Source organism: Pelmatolapia mariae, linkage group LG10_11 (genome assembly GCF_036321145.2).
Source record: "Pelmatolapia mariae isolate MD_Pm_ZW linkage group LG10_11, Pm_UMD_F_2, whole genome shotgun sequence".
Taxonomy (NCBI): Eukaryota; Metazoa; Chordata; class Actinopteri; order Cichliformes; family Cichlidae; genus Pelmatolapia; species Pelmatolapia mariae.
The window spans coordinates 63,490,196-63,510,014 of record NC_086236.1 but is presented as its reverse complement, the minus strand read 5'-3'; the positions used below and the strand labels follow the sequence as shown (position 1 = coordinate 63,510,014).

The 19,819-nt window shown below is 41.8% G+C and overlaps 1 protein-coding gene across 1 annotated transcript; it reads left to right on the top strand.

Annotated features, from left to right (window-relative positions):
- The first annotated feature begins 9,217 nt into the window (after nucleotides 1–9,217).
- Nucleotides 9,218–12,192, top strand: pou3f1 (POU class 3 homeobox 1). The gene has a single exon (XM_063486096.1). It carries the CDS (start codon nucleotides 9,247–9,249, stop codon nucleotides 10,369–10,371), a length of 1,125 nt encoding a protein of 374 aa, XP_063342166.1. The 5' UTR covers nucleotides 9,218–9,246; the 3' UTR covers nucleotides 10,372–12,192.
- Nucleotides 12,193–19,819: the final 7,627 nt, after the last annotated feature.

The window sequence follows — 19,819 nt, the reverse complement described above, 5'->3', positions numbered from 1 at the left end:
ACACCACAAGAGGATTAAAAAAAAGGTTGATGGGTCTCAGATCAGGTTAAGTGCATCTGGACACTCTATTATGTGCATATATGCAGCAGGTCAGGGAATCCTAATAAATCTGCTTAATTGATAACATAGTAATCACTCTAATAATAATAATGATGATGATAATAATTGGTAAAATGTTCTCATTAGTATGTAAACACGGGCATATCTGGAAACATGTTGGTACCTTTAAAATCTTGTTTTCGTGTTCAAATAAATAGAATGGATGTAGTACTAGTGGCAATGTTTTTTTTTCTGACAAGAAATGTTCACAAAAAGTAAAGAACAAAAAAACACTAAACCTCTGAACTAACCTCCTTTTCACTGTAGCATAAAACACACTTTGTTGCAGACTAGTTTGTGTTAAGCTATGTCATAATTTTGTCATAATATTTCTGACAAGTAATTTTGCATTATTTTACTTTTACATGCCAAATCTAAATTTTTTTTTGTCTATTGGGACAGCAAAGATAAAATTCTTTAAAGCAGTAAAGAGACCACAGTGGGATGTTGCTAACAGAAAATCACCCAGAGCTGGGCTGGCCTAGAGACCTACATCATTTAACACACTGCCAACACCACCCTACCTATATAGCCAGAGCACCCCACACACTCTATCCACACATCAGTCACTGCTCGCTGTGTGTGTGATAGTGAGAGAGTGTGTGTGTGTGTGTGTGTGTGTGTGTGTGTGTGTGTGTGTGTGTGTGTGCGTGTGTGTGTGTGTGTGTGAGTGAGTGCGGGAAACAGAGATGAATGACCGTCTAATCATGCACACAATGCATCTAAGCTCCATAATGAAAACCACTGATAAGAAAAATTAACATAACAACTAAGTGGTACAGAACAAGACAGTGGACTTAAATAAGGAGGCCTCACGCACCATAAATCTGAACCATAAACACAAATATGTAAGACACACAAACATAACTCAGTGACTTCCTCATTCTAAGCTGGGAAAAAAGACCCTAAGGCATATATACACATATCTGCTTCATCCTCATTTTTGCTTTTTGCCAGTTCCCGCAGAGCTGGGTCCTCCACTCATAGCACGGTGCAGTAAGTTTTAATGGTAAATCAACAAAGGGCCGACATGAAAGAAAGGCTAGCTTTCCAGTTTGCAGGGTGAAGAATTATTCATCAGCACTGTAGTGTTGCACTGCAGGCGAAAATCCTGCAGCAGCGCTCCATTTTAATTGCCAGAAAATGACTGTAAATGATACAGAGAGAAAGGGAGAAGAAGCCAAAAAAGGAGACAGAGGGAGAGAGAAAGGAAAAAGAGAGTTCGAATCAGAGGTATAAAGAACGGGAGGAAAAAAAGGACACCCCCTCTACCAACAGCTGCCCCCCAAATTGAAGGCCATGGTGATAAAAAGCTATGTGGCAATCAGAGAAGTGAAGTGTCCCCCCAGCAGCCTAAAAGAGAGATAGTGAAGGGAGAAAAGAGGAGAGGAGGGCAAGGGGGAGTGCCATCAAAAAAGGACTGGTGGGATTAGGTCTGAGAGAGAGTTTACTACGCTCTTTTTGTGCGCCGAACCTGCAGGATTAGAGATAACAAATGTTAGCCGAGGACGGGCACCTGCTGTGAGCCGAAAAGAAGAAGAGGAGGAGGAGAGGAGGAGAAGAGGGGAGGAGAGACGAGAAGCGCTAACCCACTAAAACAGCAGAATGGGCTTTTGTAGCCCTGTGCAGAATTAGAGGAAAGAGGGCTGAAGGCGGGAGACAGAAGAGGATAAAGAGGGAGGGAGTAGAGAGGTAAAGAAGTGGATGGAACGGGTACAAAGTAAATTTGTAATTGTCAAACAGATGAAGGAGCTGAGATTTTGTGGAGGGGTAAACATTGAACTTGCTAATCTTTGGACCTCAAAGCCTGCTTTGCTCGCAGTCACTCTAACGCCTTCACCAATATGCGTTTCTGTTTGCTTGAATTGTGTGGCCCCTGTAAATCCACAGATCAGACTTCATGTAAAAATGAATAAAGTACAACAAATATTCCAAGTTTTTAAAGTCTCTCAGCTCTCACTTGTTCTCCTCGCCTTCTCCTAACTACCTTTACACTTCCTCCTCTCCACCCATCTGCAGCACTTGGGTGTATGTGACTGAAATTGCTGCTGGGGCCTGGGGACCTCCCCACCTGCTCTCTGCAATGACCCCAGCCCAGGAAGCACTCAGACTGGTCAATCAACAATTAAAAGCCTGTCTGTAGCCACTAACTCAATTCAACCACTCAGCTTAGTGCTCCGTTAGAGCCGAGGCACCCAGACAGAGCCGAGACAGACTCAACAGCCTTGACCTCTCCACTCCAGATCTCTCTCTCTCTCACACACACACACATATGGGGTGGTCCAAGCCAGTGTGGTCACACCTACACAGCCTTACCGATGTTTGAACCCCTGGGGGCTGTCTCGAACAAATGCATCCCTAGGTGGGGAGCAGTGTAGTAGATGTACACGTGACAAGAGGCGGGAGAGATTTACCTTGAGGCCTGGCCTGGACAAAAAGGTCACAACCTCTGTCTTGCAAATGTCTTGGTACCTGTACTTCAACCTGAGGGTTTAACCCTGTTTAGCGTTCAATACTGAATTTGACCTTTTCTTCAGGCTGACTTAAGGCATTTACTATAGTGGACTCTGGGTCAGTATATGTGTGTGTGTCTGTGTAGTCCAAGTTTTCACACACGCAGACGCACAATCCTTAAACTAAATGATGTAGAGATAGAAGAGGCATGAACACAAACATATTGGCACCAGTTTCCACTCTAAAAATACACACTAGCGCTCTTTAACACACACATACACCCATTAAAACGCTTCAGTCACCCCATATGTTTCCTGTTTTTACTGTTTCATCATTCACTCACTGCTTGGAAAAAAAAGACCTGGAAATGTAATATAAAAACAAAAGCCGGAGAATAACTGCAGGGGCTGGTAAACGAAGCATAAAGACCCCGAGTGACCGAGGGGAATTATTTGGCTCCATTAAGCAGGCATTAACATGAATTACTATCTAATTAAAATTAAACAGCTCATTAATAACTTTGCGGTGGGGCCTTAGTGTGGAAGTTCTCTGGAGTGTGTGTCTGGAGTGTGTGTATGCGTATTTGAAGATCTGTGTTTTGTCACAGCCAAGAGAGCAATCAAGTGGGATAAAGCCGAGCAGCTGCCCCAAAGGAAAGTCAAGGCCTGAGAGGGCTTACCTCTGGAACAAGACAACTCTGACAAAAGATGTTCTTCAGCAAATAAAGTTAACTTTATTCACTGTTTAATCCTGCAGCATCAAAAACTACAGTAAATGAAGCCGGCATCCAGCTGGCTTCGAGGTTAAAGGTGTAAACCGCAGATTCAATGGTACAAAACCGTATGCTGCATTTCTTTCCATTTGTTGTCTGTAATCTGTCAATTTTAAATAAATAAAATGTCAACAACATATTTCAAATTTTAAAAAATGCACAAAAATCTTGTGTGTGGCTTTGCCGGGTGAAAACGCCACATTCTTAACTTAAAAGTGGTTTTAGGGGCCTAAATGTACACACACTTGTGGGTATTGAAAACGGCTTTTTAATAAGATATTTAGTATTAACAGTAATAATCATGTGAGTCAGAAAGTTCCAGCAGTGTCATCGTATCTACACAAGCAAATAACAATCACACACACAGGAAACTAGAAGAGGGGTGTACATAGAATGAAAGATTGAAATGGAGCAAAAGGAGTCACGAACAGTGATCGGCCATGAACAACAGACTTTCCACAGAACATGTTTGCACACTTGTGTGCGCACACACATGCATTTTGACAATATGTGAGACATGTCGACTCACTCCTGCCGTGTCCTTTTGGGGTCATGGCCTTCATGTCGGCAAGCCGCTCAGCCTTGCAGGGTCTGTCAGGCGAAAAGCAGACAGAAAGAGAGAGATGGTCTGAGTCTGAGATCAATGTGTTACCAGTCTTGTCATCATCTTAACAAGAGGATATTGAAGAGAAGAGAGAGGAGAAGAGGTGTAGGCTGTGTAGGGTACAGCTGATGCTCAGTAAAGATGGCAACAGTGGTCACTGTTACATTTGTTTTCATGGCACAGGCACAGAAACAATTCCAATGTTAAATCCTAGCCTGCACTGTTCTTACTGTTCTTAAAAATGCACTATCAGCAAAGTGAACCCAAAAACTTTTGGCTTTTTCAGCCTAAAGTCAGATTTGCAAACATCATTTCCTGTGCGTTGATAATGCAACCTAATAATCAAAATCCACAAGATTGTCCAAAGCAAACACTCGACATTCTAGCAACAAAATAACTTGAAGAAATAATGATAGATAGTCTTCAGAGATGCAGAGTGAATGACAGAGAGGGGGGGTCTGGACTTAGGCCCCAAATGTATGCCAGTGCATGCATCAGCCACCCCCCTCCACCCTCCTCTGGGCCAGGAGCTGTTTACCTCTCTATCAGCGGTCCTCTCTAAAAGCTGGGACCCCATCCATATTCACCGGCCTCAAATTCCTCTGCTTATCTCCCCCCAACCCTTGAAAAACCTCCTCGTGTTCCCCTTTGCACATACATACATACATAAACACGTCTTTATGGAGGCAAGAGGCAAACGCGCTGGGCCAGGAGGGTGTCGGGGATAAGAATCACCTTGAATTCAAAGCAGAGGATTGTGGGTCCTTGGCGGGCAGATGGATGGACAGGAAACCAGGCACATAGGCTAAGGATCACACTGGCATGACACACAAAACTGCTAGACAGGTAGAAAGAGGCTTTAGGCAGGGGGAAGAGGTGTGTGCAGCAAGAATATTAGCAATTCAGAGGATTTGGAACAGTGAGGTGTGATGCTTTCAAAATTGTGTGTGATGTCAGGTGATCTGTGTCATTAGGTGATGGATGCTTGTGCAGGTTGTTTTTCTGTATAAGCACATTTGTGCTCTACTCTAAACATGAGCTTTAGATGTGGAGTTTTATGAGGAGTCTTTTGAAATTGAATTGAAATTTTTGCTTGTATGTCAAAAAGTGAACTCAAAAAGCTCTGCTGGTACAGGAAATAGGATAACTCTTATGGGCACTTAAAAAGTTATTGAGAAATATAATTGGATTAGCTGTTATTCACAACACTGAGATTTATATGAAGTGGACAAATCACTTGTGATGGTGGCTGCTTTGAAAAGGGGAGCAGGAGACTGGCTGATAAGAACTGAAAGTACAAGTGAGGGCTCAAAGAGTGCTTGAGCAGAAGCAGAGACACATGGAGTAGGGGGGACCGGTACCCCGTTCCTGTGCAAGCTGCGTTGTTTGGGGATTGAAGTTGGGAACTCTCTCCACTACTAATTGCGCGCCGGTGCTTTCATGAATATTCATTCTGGCGTGTTCAGACCCCGCCTAATTAGCCGGGAGATAGAGGAAGAAATTCGCACCTTTTACCACAAGAGAAGCGTTTTTCCCCCGTCGCATTCTCAGGGGGATGCTGGCAGAATAGCCCAAGTTCATTAGCCAAAAAAGAAAGCGAAAAAAGTTACCTGAAAAGCACGGGACGATTTTGGTCTTCAAAATGGATGGGCAAACAGGATTTTTTTTTTTATTACAATTGCATATTTAGTGCCTATTACGCATGTCTGTCAAAAAAAAGAAAAAGGAAACGAATTACAATTATCTGATTGAGTGAGTTGGTGGATATTATTCTACTCGCGGTAGTTGAGGGGTACATCACATGAATTTTAAAATCTAAACATAGCTTGTGGCAGTTCGAAATGTTCCCCCTGGAATTGAGGAAGACTTGTATTAAACATCTAATATGAAGCCGCTGCCGTTTTAGGAACGCGAGTGTCTTATTTCGGATATATTTGTGGAAAACAAAACCCGATTTAACTTTATTTCGGACTTAAATGTCGACAGTACTAAAGCCTCGAAATGCAAAAAAAATCTGATGTAAAGCTTTGCTGCTGAAATCAATTACATTATGAAATGATATATATTCACTTTGTTTCATTTGTTCTCTGATCAAACATTTAAACTTTTTCTCCAGCAACATTTTACTCGATATACAGAAACGGCTGTGAGATCATTTTATAATCATCCTATTTGTCGTGTTTAATTTTAATGCATTTTCCCTCCCATCCTAACTGTACTCACAACAAGGCAGCGCGTAAATGAAAGGTGGGGTTTGGTTAATTGAAGGGTCGATGAGGTTTTGTTGGCTGAGTTGCGCCCTGGCAAAAACTGCTGCATTTAAGGAGATTGGGATTGAGGGGGGGAGACTAACACGTGACTGCCCCAAAAAGAAAAAGGCCTCTACTCCTAAATAACATCCTTAATTAGAGAAGCACGGATATTCTAAAATTGTGAGCGGTCCGGGAAAACGTTGTTTGGTTAGTTTTCTGTTGTTCAGATTTCGTTACACTGTCTCTCCAAATCTGTCAGTGCATCACAGGAAAGGGACTCGCAAGAAAGTACAGAAAAAAATCAGAGAATTGTCTTCTCAGGGTGACACAAAGGGGACTTATTTCGGGTAAAAGAGGTCACCCAACTTCCTCATCTCTGCGGTTCACTGTAAGTGTGCCTCGTAATTTCTTTCTTTTTTTCCACTTTGTTTTCTGAATCCATCATATCGCCTTCATTTCCAGCCGCTTTTCCTGTACGGCCTGTCATTCACCACTAAGTTCTGTGTGATCCCTTTCATCGAGCGCACCATGGAAACCTCGCGCGTCCTGGCAAAAATGCACCTCAGCGCACACAAGGCCATATTCTTTACAAAAGGGCCAAAGCATCTGGACCTTTCTTTTCCAGCAGCTACTCGCTGGCATGGCAAAGCACAAGACTGGGTCTGTGAGGCAGAAACCACTGCTTTTTATAGACTGGGGACAAGAATGACTGAATGGCTAACGCATCTTCATTAACTGAGAGCTGCATGGAGCTCTGGTCTCTTATAGCAGTGACGCGCAAACCCGGGGTCTCTCAAGACACAGAGGAAAGACAGTGATTTTTATTAAAGCAGTCGCGTTAGAGGGGCTTTGTCATCCTCGTCATACATGTTACTTTTTATTTTTTTCTCAGATTTCTGCGTTGTATTCCATAAAATATTAATTAAACTACGTAAAGGTTAGTTGATAAATGTGGTAATAAATACTGTAATTATGCATCAATGTATTTTATGATGTATAAAGACAAATTACTCATGCAAACTATTAATTTTTTAAGAATTAAAGGGAAACATCAAGTGTAACTTATCAATCACGAGTCGTGTTTCTTAAATTCTTACATTGCATCAGAAACGTCATCTTATACCCAAATATCAGACTCTGTTACTAATAAATTGCTCCGAGATGACACGAAGATAACTCGCGAGGACTGTCTCCCACTCATCCCAAATAAATATATAACGGATGGGTGGACAAAAACCACGCCTTTCAAGAGATGATGACGAGCACCTGTGACCCCGACAACATTTTCCGCACACACGTACACACTCACGCCACACACACTCGCTACATTGTTAACGCTGGAGACAAGAGTACAGCAAGGACGCAGTGACAGCAGAAAGGAGACAACTTACCTTTTAGTCTTGTACTCCCGGATTAAAATGAACACTTGAGTTGAGTCGTACTGTAAATAGAAAGAGAATAGTCGCATGGGGAAGATGACAACAAACAAACACGCGGCAGAGATAAAAAGGCAAAACATTGCTTTCAGGTAAATGATTAAAATGGGACTGTTGCGCCTGAAAAACCTTCCAAAAAGCTCCTGTTTTAGAAGGAGCGGAACATGTGCCTGATTGCAGAGTTTTAGGCGAATGGAACGGGAGAGATGTAAGATTTGTTTAAAGCCCCGCATTTCCATTTAAGAACGTGATTGTGTTTGCAAAGATCCCTTTCAATCTTCGCATCCCCCCCCTCTCTCTCTACCCCTCAGCGTCTCGGAGGCTGCTTTGCAATTCATAGAATTGGTAATTTGCTATTGGGACAAAACGTGAAGGGAAAAATAATCAGATCAACCGGGAGAGGTAGTGAGGAAGGAGCCAGGAGAAAGAAACACAAGGTTTCTCTCTCCAAGTTGCTGCTTAGTAAAATGCTTCGAGAGGTAAATGATATCAGAATATAGACTTTAAAAAATTAAAAATTAAAAAAAAAATCTGGAATCTGTTAAATCTAAATTTCCAGGGCTGGGGAATATCCAGATCAACTGCAAGAGCTTGGCAGCGAAGAGTCCGTGTCATATTAAAAAAAATAAAGATTGTTTTATGATTATAAATGGTAATTATCAGATGTGGCAGTCTGGCTTTGAGGATATCAAAACAAGAGGCGTAATGATGGGACTAAATTGCATCGCTATAATATGTCACCTCTGTCACCTGTACTCAACGTATGTGCAGGGAGGAGGGCTAAGGAGCGAGAGAGCACGTTTTGGCCTTTCTCATCTAAGTGGGTGGTGATGATGAGATCACACAACATTGAAAATTACCGAGACAATACAAATAAATGACACACGCGGAGGCTTTGAAACAGAGCAAATGCTTTCGAATTTGTCACACATTTACGACAGCATCCACAGACACGTCGCATAGGTTTATTTACACGCCTCTGGTTGTGTGGGTGGCTGCAGAACTGGAGCAGCGCGCCTTATAATCTGTTTAAAACGAGGAGCGCTATAATCATCAGTGACCTATTATAAAGGTGCACGGGTGTGTGTCTGTAAGTGCATCTGTGTGTTAGAGGGAGGTTTGGGGTGGGGGGGGGATCCTTCAAAAAGATCTCCGTACTCCCCCACGTGGTTATTTGCAAAACAACCGATCTAAACCGGGGGAAACCTAATCAAACCCCGCTGCTGTAGCCCTGCTCACCTTCCTTGGAGAAAACTGGATGAAATGAGAGAGAGAGAGAAAAAGTAAAAAAAAAAAAATTAATTAAAAGACGCGCCTTGTGTGCAGGTTCGCCAAAACGAGCTGTGGAAACTACTGTTAAAAACTCAGAGACATTTATTAAATAGAACATATGTTTTTCTATAACATATGTAAGATCGGAGCTCTGTGCGAAAAATGCGCTGCACCGTGCTCTGAACCCCTGCGCCTATTGAGTGTGTCCCTAGTGGGCTTGAATCGGAGAGGAGCCAATACAAGCGGAGAGGAGGCGTGTCTTCGCTCTTCCACAAGACCTCCCAGAGCAGGTTGTTGCGTTTTGGCTCTAAAGCCTGGAGACCTCCGAAGTGCTCGTCAGTTTTCGAAGTAGGAGCCATGGCGACAACAGCTCAGTATATTCCGAGGAATAACTCCTTACCGTCTAACCCGCTCATGCATCCGGATTCGGACAGGATGCACCAGGGGACGACCTACAGAGAGGTACAGAAAATGATGCACCACGAGTACTTGCAAGGGCTTGCGGCGACCAACACGGGACACCCGATGAGCCTGACGCACCATCAGTGGCTGCCAACCTCCAACACAGACTGGTCCAGCGGCACCCACATCGGACAGGAGCACAAAGCCAGCGTGCAGGCGAGCAGGGAGGACCTGAGCAACGGGTTCCACCACAGGTCTCACCTGGTGCACCAGCAGGCGCAGAGTGGCCACCATGGTTCGTGGGCGCCTGCCACAACGCACCACTTATCCCCGCTGTCCCCAGCATCTAACGGCCACCAGTCACTTGTCTACTCACAGCCTGGATACACAAACCTCAACGCAATGTTGAGTCCCCAGCCCGGCACGCTGCACCATGGCATGCGGGACCCACTCCACGATGATTCGGCCAGCCACGACAACCAGATGGAGTCGCCCCAGCAGGCTTTCAGCCACCACCAGGATCACTCGGACGAGGACGCGCCCAGCTCCGACGACCTGGAGCAGTTTGCCAAGCAGTTCAAGCAGCGGCGGATCAAACTTGGCTTTACGCAGGCGGACGTGGGGTTGGCCTTGGGCACCCTGTATGGAAACGTCTTTTCTCAGACCACTATCTGCAGGTTCGAGGCGCTGCAGCTCAGCTTCAAGAACATGTGCAAACTTAAGCCGCTCCTTAACAAGTGGCTGGAGGAGACAGACTCAAACACGGGCAGCCCCACCAATTTGGACAAGATTGCTGCGCAGGGCAGGAAACGAAAGAAGAGGACCTCCATCGAAGTGGCTGTGAAAGGGGCGCTGGAAAATCATTTCTTAAAATGCCCAAAGCCATCTGCTCATGAAATCAGCACTTTAGCCGGTACTCTGCAGTTGGATAAAGAGGTTGTCCGTGTTTGGTTTTGCAACAGAAGACAAAAAGAGAAAAGAATGACACCAGTGGGGGTCCCTCACCCGAATATGGAGGACGTATATTCCCAAGCAGAGACCCCTCCTCTACACCGCACACTACAGAGTCCTGTGCAGTGACTGTTTTCATGAACAATCCGAGCATTTCCGCGGGGGGATAGAAAAGGGAAAGGGGCTATGGAGTTTACAGTATTTAAGTTTGGCTTTTGTTTTCCTGAGAGAAAAGAGACGTGGAAAAGTTGAACAGATCAGTTTTGCCTTTAGTATTCGCGATTCGCGTGCTCATCAAATAGATGGCAAGAGGAAAAAAACGTTAAGAAAAAAAGAATCATAAAAAAGAAAAAAAATATTCGCTATTACTGATTCCGTGCGCATTTAAAGTGAAACAAAGATCTTTATTTACCAAAATTTTACAGAGGAGACATGCATATAAAGTAAATTTGATATCCAATGGCTGCCCCAAATAGGGGGTAATTAAATGTGGCAACTGAGTCCATCTCCTCCTGGTGTACCATGAACTGTAGGCGCTGACCCGAATGAGGTTGTTGCCTGAAAATGATCAACACTGGAGATGAAAAGCCTACACTGAATGAACATTTAGCTTTTTTCAGGCTTAAACTGGTTATCTGAATATTAGTGTATACTTTCTTTGTTATATTAAGTGTGATGTTTTGGTTCGGGAAATTCTTTAACTTCAGTGTCTCTCTTCCTGCAAAGTGTCTATGATTTTGTTCATTATTTGCTATGGGTACTGTATCTCATCAGAGCAACCGCTAATTTCTTTATTTTTTCTGTTTACTCAGTGGGAGTTGATGGTTGGAGGAGTGATGGAAATTGTGGCACCCGAAAACACAACACTTACAAATAACGCCAGACACGTTTTAGAAATTGTGCAAGTGCAACAGGACATCCAAGTTCTGACTGCATGCCTTAAAAAAAATCGAGCTTTTTGCAGCTGACCACGCCGAAATTTGCAAAAAGCACCAAATTAGAAGCAAGAGTTTCTTTTCTTTTCTTTTCTTTTCTTTTCTTTGCTTTTTGGGGGTTTTGATTGTTCTGAAATTATTGTTTTCTTTGCATGGAGCACTTATTCTTTCGTTAATATTAATAATGCTATTTTATGTTTTTAATAAAAGTGTGAGTGTAGCTGATCTCATTAGGCTTAAACACAAAAGCCTAAAAATCCCATGTTTACAGGTTCCTGGTTATCACCACAGAGCGCTGTCAGCCCACACTGCTTACTGCCTGTTATCCTGTTGTATCCCAAACATTTTGAGAGATTGGTCAAATATGAAAAGTTATAATAACTCAGGTAACTTCAGTGCCCCATGTCGGAAAATGACGCCTGTACATGATTTGTTTTTCTCTGGGTGTGTATTTTATTTTTATTTTATTTTTTAATATAATTCTGTTTTTTTTTTTGGTTTCACATTGTCATTGTATTATAGTTAAACGCTGGAATCGGAGAAAAGAAAATTACAATTCACTCATTGAGGGTAAGCGATGAAGGGATTTACTTTAGATATATTTATTTTTTCCCGATCTATAAGGAAATCTGAAAATCTCATGTGTCGTGTGTCATATCTCAGTGTTGGACCAGTCCAAAAGCCTACAGCAGTGCTATTCAATACAGATGAGGGAAACTTTTTTTCCAGGAAAAAAAATAATGATAATAATAAAGATTTTAGAGAAAATGTTGCCAGGATTATTTCCGATATGTAAATATGTCTAATATGTAAACTTGTATTTGTTCCGAGATATTGTTTTGTTTTTTGTTTTTTCGTTTTTGTTTCTTTCCGGGCAGTTTTGTACACTTACTAATTCCAAGAAGATATTTTAATATGATTTCATTTATGAATCTGACCATTTATATATATATATATTTATTTCTTAAAAGTGTTTGGAGCTTTTTTGTTCAGCTCTGTTAATGGTTACGTTGCAGTGGACTTCAGTATGTTTTTTTCCTTTTTGTTTACTACATTGGTTGTATGTTGATTGCTAAATGTAGACTGCAAAGTCACATTTATATTTATGTTATAGTAATATTTTATTACTTACATAAAACATATATACAAGAAATGGTCTTCTGTCTTCATTAAAATCCAAACTACTCGTCTTTTGTTGATGTCTGCTACAGAATCACCAGGCAAGAAAAAAATAAACCTAATCATCAAGTTGAATGCTTTTCACTGTGCTGAGCATCGGGAAGAAGTGAGCACCCCATGTGTTCATTTTAAATAGCAGTGATTCGTTATGTAACAGGGGATCGTTTAAAATCAGAAGCTGTGTACATGTGCTGTTAAGGGGAATAGACAACAGTATTTTACCTCAGGCATTCCCTGCTAAGTTCACAGTCTGTGACGTTGTTCACATCTTTGTGTAAACGCAGTATTAAATTGTGCAATATAAATACGGAATTACTGTCTTTTCATTGAGTGATTATTACTATTATTATCATCATCATCATTATTATTATTTAACAGAGGCGTTTGTAGCTAAAATATGCTTTCTGGAATTATAATTTGAGCTGTATTCTTTATAAAAAGCATCGATCATCACTTGACGTGTTTTAGGCATTTAAAAGGCGAATTGTGATGAATCTTTGATCTCAGACAGAAGTGCCTGCAGGCAAACATCAGCCTCTTTTCCAAAGATAGAGAGAGGAAAAGGCACACAGGCCCATAGGATCGACATAAACGACGGGCCCTAAACTTTTATAAGGATAAAGACGAGCCTAATAAACAGGCAGCATATTTATGTGTTTCTAGCATTAAAAAAATCGACATCACTAAATAGTAAATTAAATACAGTCTCACCTCACGGAGCCTTCTATCAATTACAACGGAACAAAGCGGCAGAAAGCATTATTTTTACATTTGCATGTGTAGATAAAACCAACATATATGTAGTGAAATTTGTGCAACCGCGGATATTTTAAGAAAATTTACTGTTCATTGATACATTACGAAAACCGAGAAAATTAAAAAGATTTACTTCTGATTTCTCTTATTGAAGTAACCACTACTAAATGGGATTATAGCTAAAATCTTTAGGTTTGCGTTTCTTGATGAATTTATACTTTTATTAGAGGATAGTAAATTCATATTATTAATAGCTGCACATTTATATTTACGCATTTCCTCATGGTTGGTGATCGTACAGGAACTCGCAATGTAAAGTTTTGTGTCCCGTTCAGTTTCTACTCAAACCACTTTTTTAAAATTTTAACTTTCTTAATAAATAATGTCTTTGTCTGTTAGTATACATATATATGCACCAACGTTAAAATTTCTCTTCGTGAATTATTTCCTTTAATTTGGGATGTTCCGATTAATTTTAAACATGATTTTGTGAGCATCATTTGTTCATCCATGGCATGCCTTTGGAAAACTGCGATAAAATAACAAGAGACACACACACCAAAAAAACAAAACAAAAATTCAGATTTTATTGGGGGTTTTTAGTCGATCTTTGGTGCTTCTGTGATGGAAGTGTAAAAGTTTATTTTTTTTCATAGGCTGAGGTGGTCAAATTGTGGGAGAAGAGGCCACATTAGGAAGCAAAGCAATTGCCAGACAACAGCGAGTCGCAGGCGCCCCCTGCTGGCTAAACTGTGGTACTTCAACATCAAATGAGCCTTAAAACGAGGAACGTAATATTCCAATAATCATCAGGAACGAGATTATTTCTCTTCATTGTTTGTGGCTGTGTCAGAACCTTTAGCTGGCCAATCTTCAAACAGCTTTACAAAAGTTAGACACAACACTGCGCTCTATTTCCTTTAGTCCGCTATCAAGCTAATACATAAATTCATTTGGGCTAAGGTTTATGACTCTGATAGACATTAAAAGGGGTTTTTGCTGCTTGTAGCATTTTTTGGCACCCCCTAGAGAGATTTTACCCAGATACAGTGAAAAAGCTTTAGTGTTTTAATGATAATAGCAATAATAGTAAAAGAAATCACATTTATAATTTTTTTATTTACCCAAGTATAATACCGATTTTTGTTTATGAAAAGTTAGTTACATGAAAAATACATAGATTCCAGCTAAATAAGGTTACACAGACTCATTGCCTCTGCTATACCTGGATCAATCATGCTTACTGTCATGTTACCCGCCCCCCAAAGGCCCATACTGAGCTGAGGAACACCCTGATAAACTGTTGAGAATGACTTTTTATGCACAGCCTTGCATCCAGTTCATCTCTTCATAGTAAACAGCCTCTCAATGAGCCACTTGTTCTCATTATTAAAAGTTTTATAGGTGAGTCAAACAGAGATCAAACAACAGCCCTGCCTGTGTTAGATCAGGCTCACCAACCACCTAAAGTGACCAGCAGAAAGAAGAGGCCTGCAGAGGGGACGTAGAAGGCTAAACAGAAGACATCCACAGTTGACCAGACATGAGAGACTGTGGTGACTCACACCAACTGTTATTTTTTGATGATATGCAATTTTTATTCTGCACCGTATGGAGGGACACAACCTCCATTATGCCATTAAATCAATAATACATGAGGAGAACTCATCACAAAACAGCAAAACCCAGGTATTTGACCTAAGTATCACTGCAGTTCATTCTTTCCTCCTTTCCATCTCATTCACTCTCAGCAGTCTGCTCTCCTACTGAGCGGGCCCTCGGCAGCACTTGCAGTGGAGCTCCAGCCTCAGCACTGCCCGGGCGCCGATGAACACCAATGCCTCCTTCATCAGGGAAGTATCGTCACACACAGGAGATGTGGATTAGTGATGATTAGCAGGGATTATGGCTGGTTAATGGTGGGAAAATACATTAGGAACCATCGGCTCTTGGAGGGGGAGGGGATTTCACTCACACTAGCGGATTTGCATTGATCCACAGCAAATGAATGAGGATTAGTAGCATCAAGCTATCTGCCAACAGATAAATAACATTAAGCGTATTATACGCCAACGCCTGCTATTAATGACATTACAAACACCACTACAATGCTGGCAATTATGGAAATAATAGGAGCAGCTGAATAAGTTAGGCTGGGATTCTTGGGATTCCAGCTCATTCTCATGGAGAGGTTTGAGTGATGCTGGAAAGTCAAGCTACTTAGTGGCAAAGACGCACGTAGCTTTTGGGTACCACCTTCTACTGGGACATACTTTAAGGGGTTTATATATTGTTAATGTTCTGATTTTTACTAAATAATTTATCACTGCTTTATAGGCTGGTAACAAGCCTTTCGTAATCCCGTGTTTTACGTTTCCAGGCTATGAAATTTCATTTTGGTTGTCATACAACCTTGTGCAGCAAAACATGTCTTTTTAACTGTTACCTTAATTTATCCAAAAGAACCCTTTCAGAGATGAGCAGCATTTGTAGAAGAGATGAAGAGGACCTGGACCAGAAGGGATTCTGTAAGATCAAATAGTTAAACCTTTGGTAAATATTTACTCATAGTTTAGCGACTCTAACTTGCCAACTCAAAGGCAATATTTGCTTATTACTCATAAAAAACATTAATATATCCATTAAAAAAGTTAACTAAGACAAAGAAGCAAGATTTAATACACAGTGGTGTGTTAATGATTTTCTTTAATATTAGACGTTCTAAAAAATGTGAAAAAAAAATGTGGTGAATAATTTAAACAGTGTTGATAAGTCGCAGTGGCTACCAAAGTATACTTTGTCCTTTGGTATGCCCATGTGTATCCATTTTCATTTTATGGCAGGTAATGGTGAAGTTCTGCTGGATCAATACTGACATCTTTATGCAATCAAAGTGCACAAGGATGGCATCGACAATATTTGTAACAAATTACATCTATCATATTACTCTGTAGGTAGGAGTGCAGAGAAGGCGAAAGAGCCTGTAGCTTCCTTATTCTCCATTTCTACCTCTTCCTCTGGCCGAGTTCTCCTCTCCTCTTCTCACCGTTTATGTAATAAATACTCCTCTCCCACAGCGAGCGGTAGAGAAAGTGGGGTTGGAAACTGGAAAAAGAACAGAATAATGCATTTTTTCATCAAAAATTCCTTCTCTTCCCCTACCTCAAGGTTTCCTCCTCTGAGCCACTTGAAAGATGGGCAACAATGTGGCCACACAGTGAACACCTAGTTACCATATGAAACACTCCAGCAGTGAAGTGAAGGAGATGGAGAAGGGAGAGGAGAAGTCTTGTGTTATTTATGATACTGGACCTTGTAGCTATATGGGTTACCTCTTCATGTCTACTCCGAAGTATGGCCCCCATATGCGAAGGGGTATAAGTGCAGGTTTATAAAGTTACTCCCCCTCCTCACTGTATCTCTTTGCTCCTCACTGAGAGGTTTTGAAGAAGAGAAGTAGCCCGTCTCCCTCTGTCATGGCTTTGAGCGACATTTTATATCGCCTCAGGTGTCTGTCAGTGTGACTAACAGTTCTGAGAATGGAGAACTAATATCTCAGGAACTTGCCTTCAGGCAGCTGCACATAGATTTTACTGTTGGTGGCATACAATGAGACGAAAGTCATACTTTAGAAGCATTCAGTAGCAGTAATTACTAGTGATTCAGTGAGCTAGTAGGCATTAAACATTGCCTGTGACAACTTTAGCAGGTGATGAGAAAAGAGTGGGATAGGCAAGATAAATACAATCATCTGTACTGCAAAAGCTGCCTTCATTTTGTGGACTGTCAGGCAAAAAGGTTGAAAAGAACCAAAGGAAATGTATTAGGGATTGTTCTCTAACTAAGCAAAAGCAGTAATAATGATGGTTTTATTTTATTTTCAGAACCTCGTGGCACTTCTAAAAGTGCTGCTAAAGAGGCTTTTTAGACTACTGCACAAGGTTGCAAAATTAATTATTTTTGCATAAAAGGACATAGTAGTCATATGTTAAAGGTTGCCCCCTCTTTTCGCCTTTATGCCAGTCCTTTGTCAGCTGTAGTGAAGGCGTTGCAGTATCTCTTGACTTCAATTACAAGGTTTACTGAAGAGAAGAGGAGAGAAAAAGAAAAGACAAGGCCTTGCAGTAAAGAGACACATACCAGAGTAGGAAGGTCATCTGAACCTCGAGCACACTGAGATGTTCAGGGCCTTTCTTCAGTCATGTGTATTCAAAAGAAAAAAATATGGCTAGTCAGTGTTCAAAAACATATAGGAACAGCTGAAAGATCATCTTTCTGCTCACCCTGAGCTGATCTATTGTTTGCTCTGCACTGTGTACCAGGCTTATAACCCAAACCTAAACAATATTCTTTGCTGTTGTCCTTTACATACGACTGATCGTTCCTGTTATGCATGATGGAACAGATATCACATTGTGAAGCCCTGCAAATTGGAGCCGGACAATAAATAGATCATCAAAGATGATCCTGCTGCCCCAGACAGTCGGCTTTGCCCTGCTACGCTGAGTTCAAAGGACGAAGATCGGTTGGCAAATGAGTGCGGTTGCTCAGCTCGCAGTCAATCGAAACAACAATAAAGATAAGGCTGATGGAAATAAATAAAAAAGGATGGAGGAATGAGGAGAGGGGAAAAATAAGGCAAATGGGGGTGGGTGGGGGTGTGTGTGGCTAGGCACAGCACAAAGATGAAATGGAGAACTGCCACTGTGCTCAAGGACACCGCATGCCACCATGTAATTAGAAATGTACACAGATGATTTGGATGCAGCGATATGATTAGGCAAAGCAGTCTCCAGTCTTAGGCCTAATCAGCTCACTTCTGAGAGATACTCCACCACTACTTGTGTGTGTGTGTGTGTGTGTGTGTGTGTGTGTGTGTGTGTGTGTGTGTGTGTGTGTGTGTGTGTGTGTGTGTGTGTGTGTGTGTGTGTGTAGGTGATGTAGAAAGGGGGGTGAATATTACTACTCCTATCACTACAAGCTTTGGGAGGGTACAATGAGGAAAAGTTTCTGAGAAGATTTGTGAATAAGCAAGCAGAGAGAATAAGGAGGTTTGGAGAAGACCTCATGATATTGTTTTTCTTAAAGATAAATATAGGGACAATAATAATAATCATATGCAAGAATATTATGAACCAGAATATGTTTCTGTCTTCTAGTCTGAGTCACTTTCTAGGTTCAACTTTAAACCAGACATTTTCGAGCAATACATTTTGATATCAGCTGAAAAAGTACAAGAAAGAAAAAACACCCAACACATGTGTGACCAGGAGCTGAAGCCCAGGATGTGCACAAAATAATCGAGGATGTACAAAGACCCCACTAATGAGCACAGGCCAATTAAAAGAGCTTCTGCTTCCACCTCCCTTTCTATCCCCCTCTGTCTGTCCTTCTGTCTCTGTGCCTTCAGTGGCTTGTTATTGATCACCTTTAACCTCGTCCCTCAGTGGTGTCAAAACTACCATTTAGGCTCATCCCTAGAGCTAAGCGTGTGTCGATAGCACCCTGCCTCATAAATCATTACTGGACGGAGGCCTTGGGAGGTTTTGCCTGCACAAAACGCAGAGGGAAGGCTTGACTATCGTTGACACATTTCGGCAGAGCCGACCCTTCATGCCCCTAGGGGTCAAGGGTCATTGATGGCACCCAGACACCGCCACCAACCCTGGTTTCTCCAGCCAACCCACCTCTAATCCCCAGGGGGCCTAGCAGTGGTACACTTTTGATTTTTAAATAAGACAAAAGGTCAGTCGTCACCCTGCCCTGTCTTTACAGTGATCACCTTTTCTGTACGTGACAGTTCTTCTTTATTCATGATGGATCTCAGTGTCTGGATTGCTACAAACTGAATTAATGATTAGCAGAGTTTTAGGTTCACAGAATTAAGTATTTGAAGTTAGTGACAGTGGCATGAGTGAATGGTGCTACAGGGCACTATTGTTATCACTGTCTATCTTTTTGGCTATCTGTGTTAGCCTCACTCAAACTCCTCTTTACCTCCTCCTGGGCTGAAGGCGCTTCATCTCCTCAGTACACGCCTGCATATCAGCCAGATGCTGCATCTACCCACAGCACTCCTCTTCTTTTTCTCTCCTTTCTGACCTCCACTGTGCTCCCTATGATTTTCTCCCCATGTAAAGAGGCAAATAAAGAATTCAATCTGATCCTCTCTCTCGCAGCTAATCTGTCTCTCTCAGTCCGCCTGTCTACCTGCTGCTCTCCAAGCAGTGGTCAGACAAGCACAGTTACCCTTTGCAGTGGCAGTCATGGGGCCTGGGGATCGGGTAGTGATGGGTAAAGGTGACAGGTCCTTTGTTGGGGATAAAGACTCAGGGCGCATGGGTAAGTATAGAGTAAAGGGTGGGGGAATCAATGGGTGCTTTTCATTATGCTAACTAATGCTCCTTTGCATTCTCTCTATTACTGTGACCCGGAAATCATTCCTCCTCTGCCAAGATGTAGGATCTTTCAATCATTTAATTGCAACTCAAGGAGCAAGGAGGCTTCTGGAGGAACTTAGGAAATACGGGTCTATCCCTCACAGATGTCTTTTCAAGTGGGTGACTTATAATTGCTGCACCTCTACATGTCAGTAAGTAACTGATGTCACTTAAGACTGAGGCAGTGGAATCAATGATTTCTCACTCGGTAGCTTCGGCTCTCCCTTCTGTGCATGTCTTCCTGAAATATTTCTGACACATCTTTAC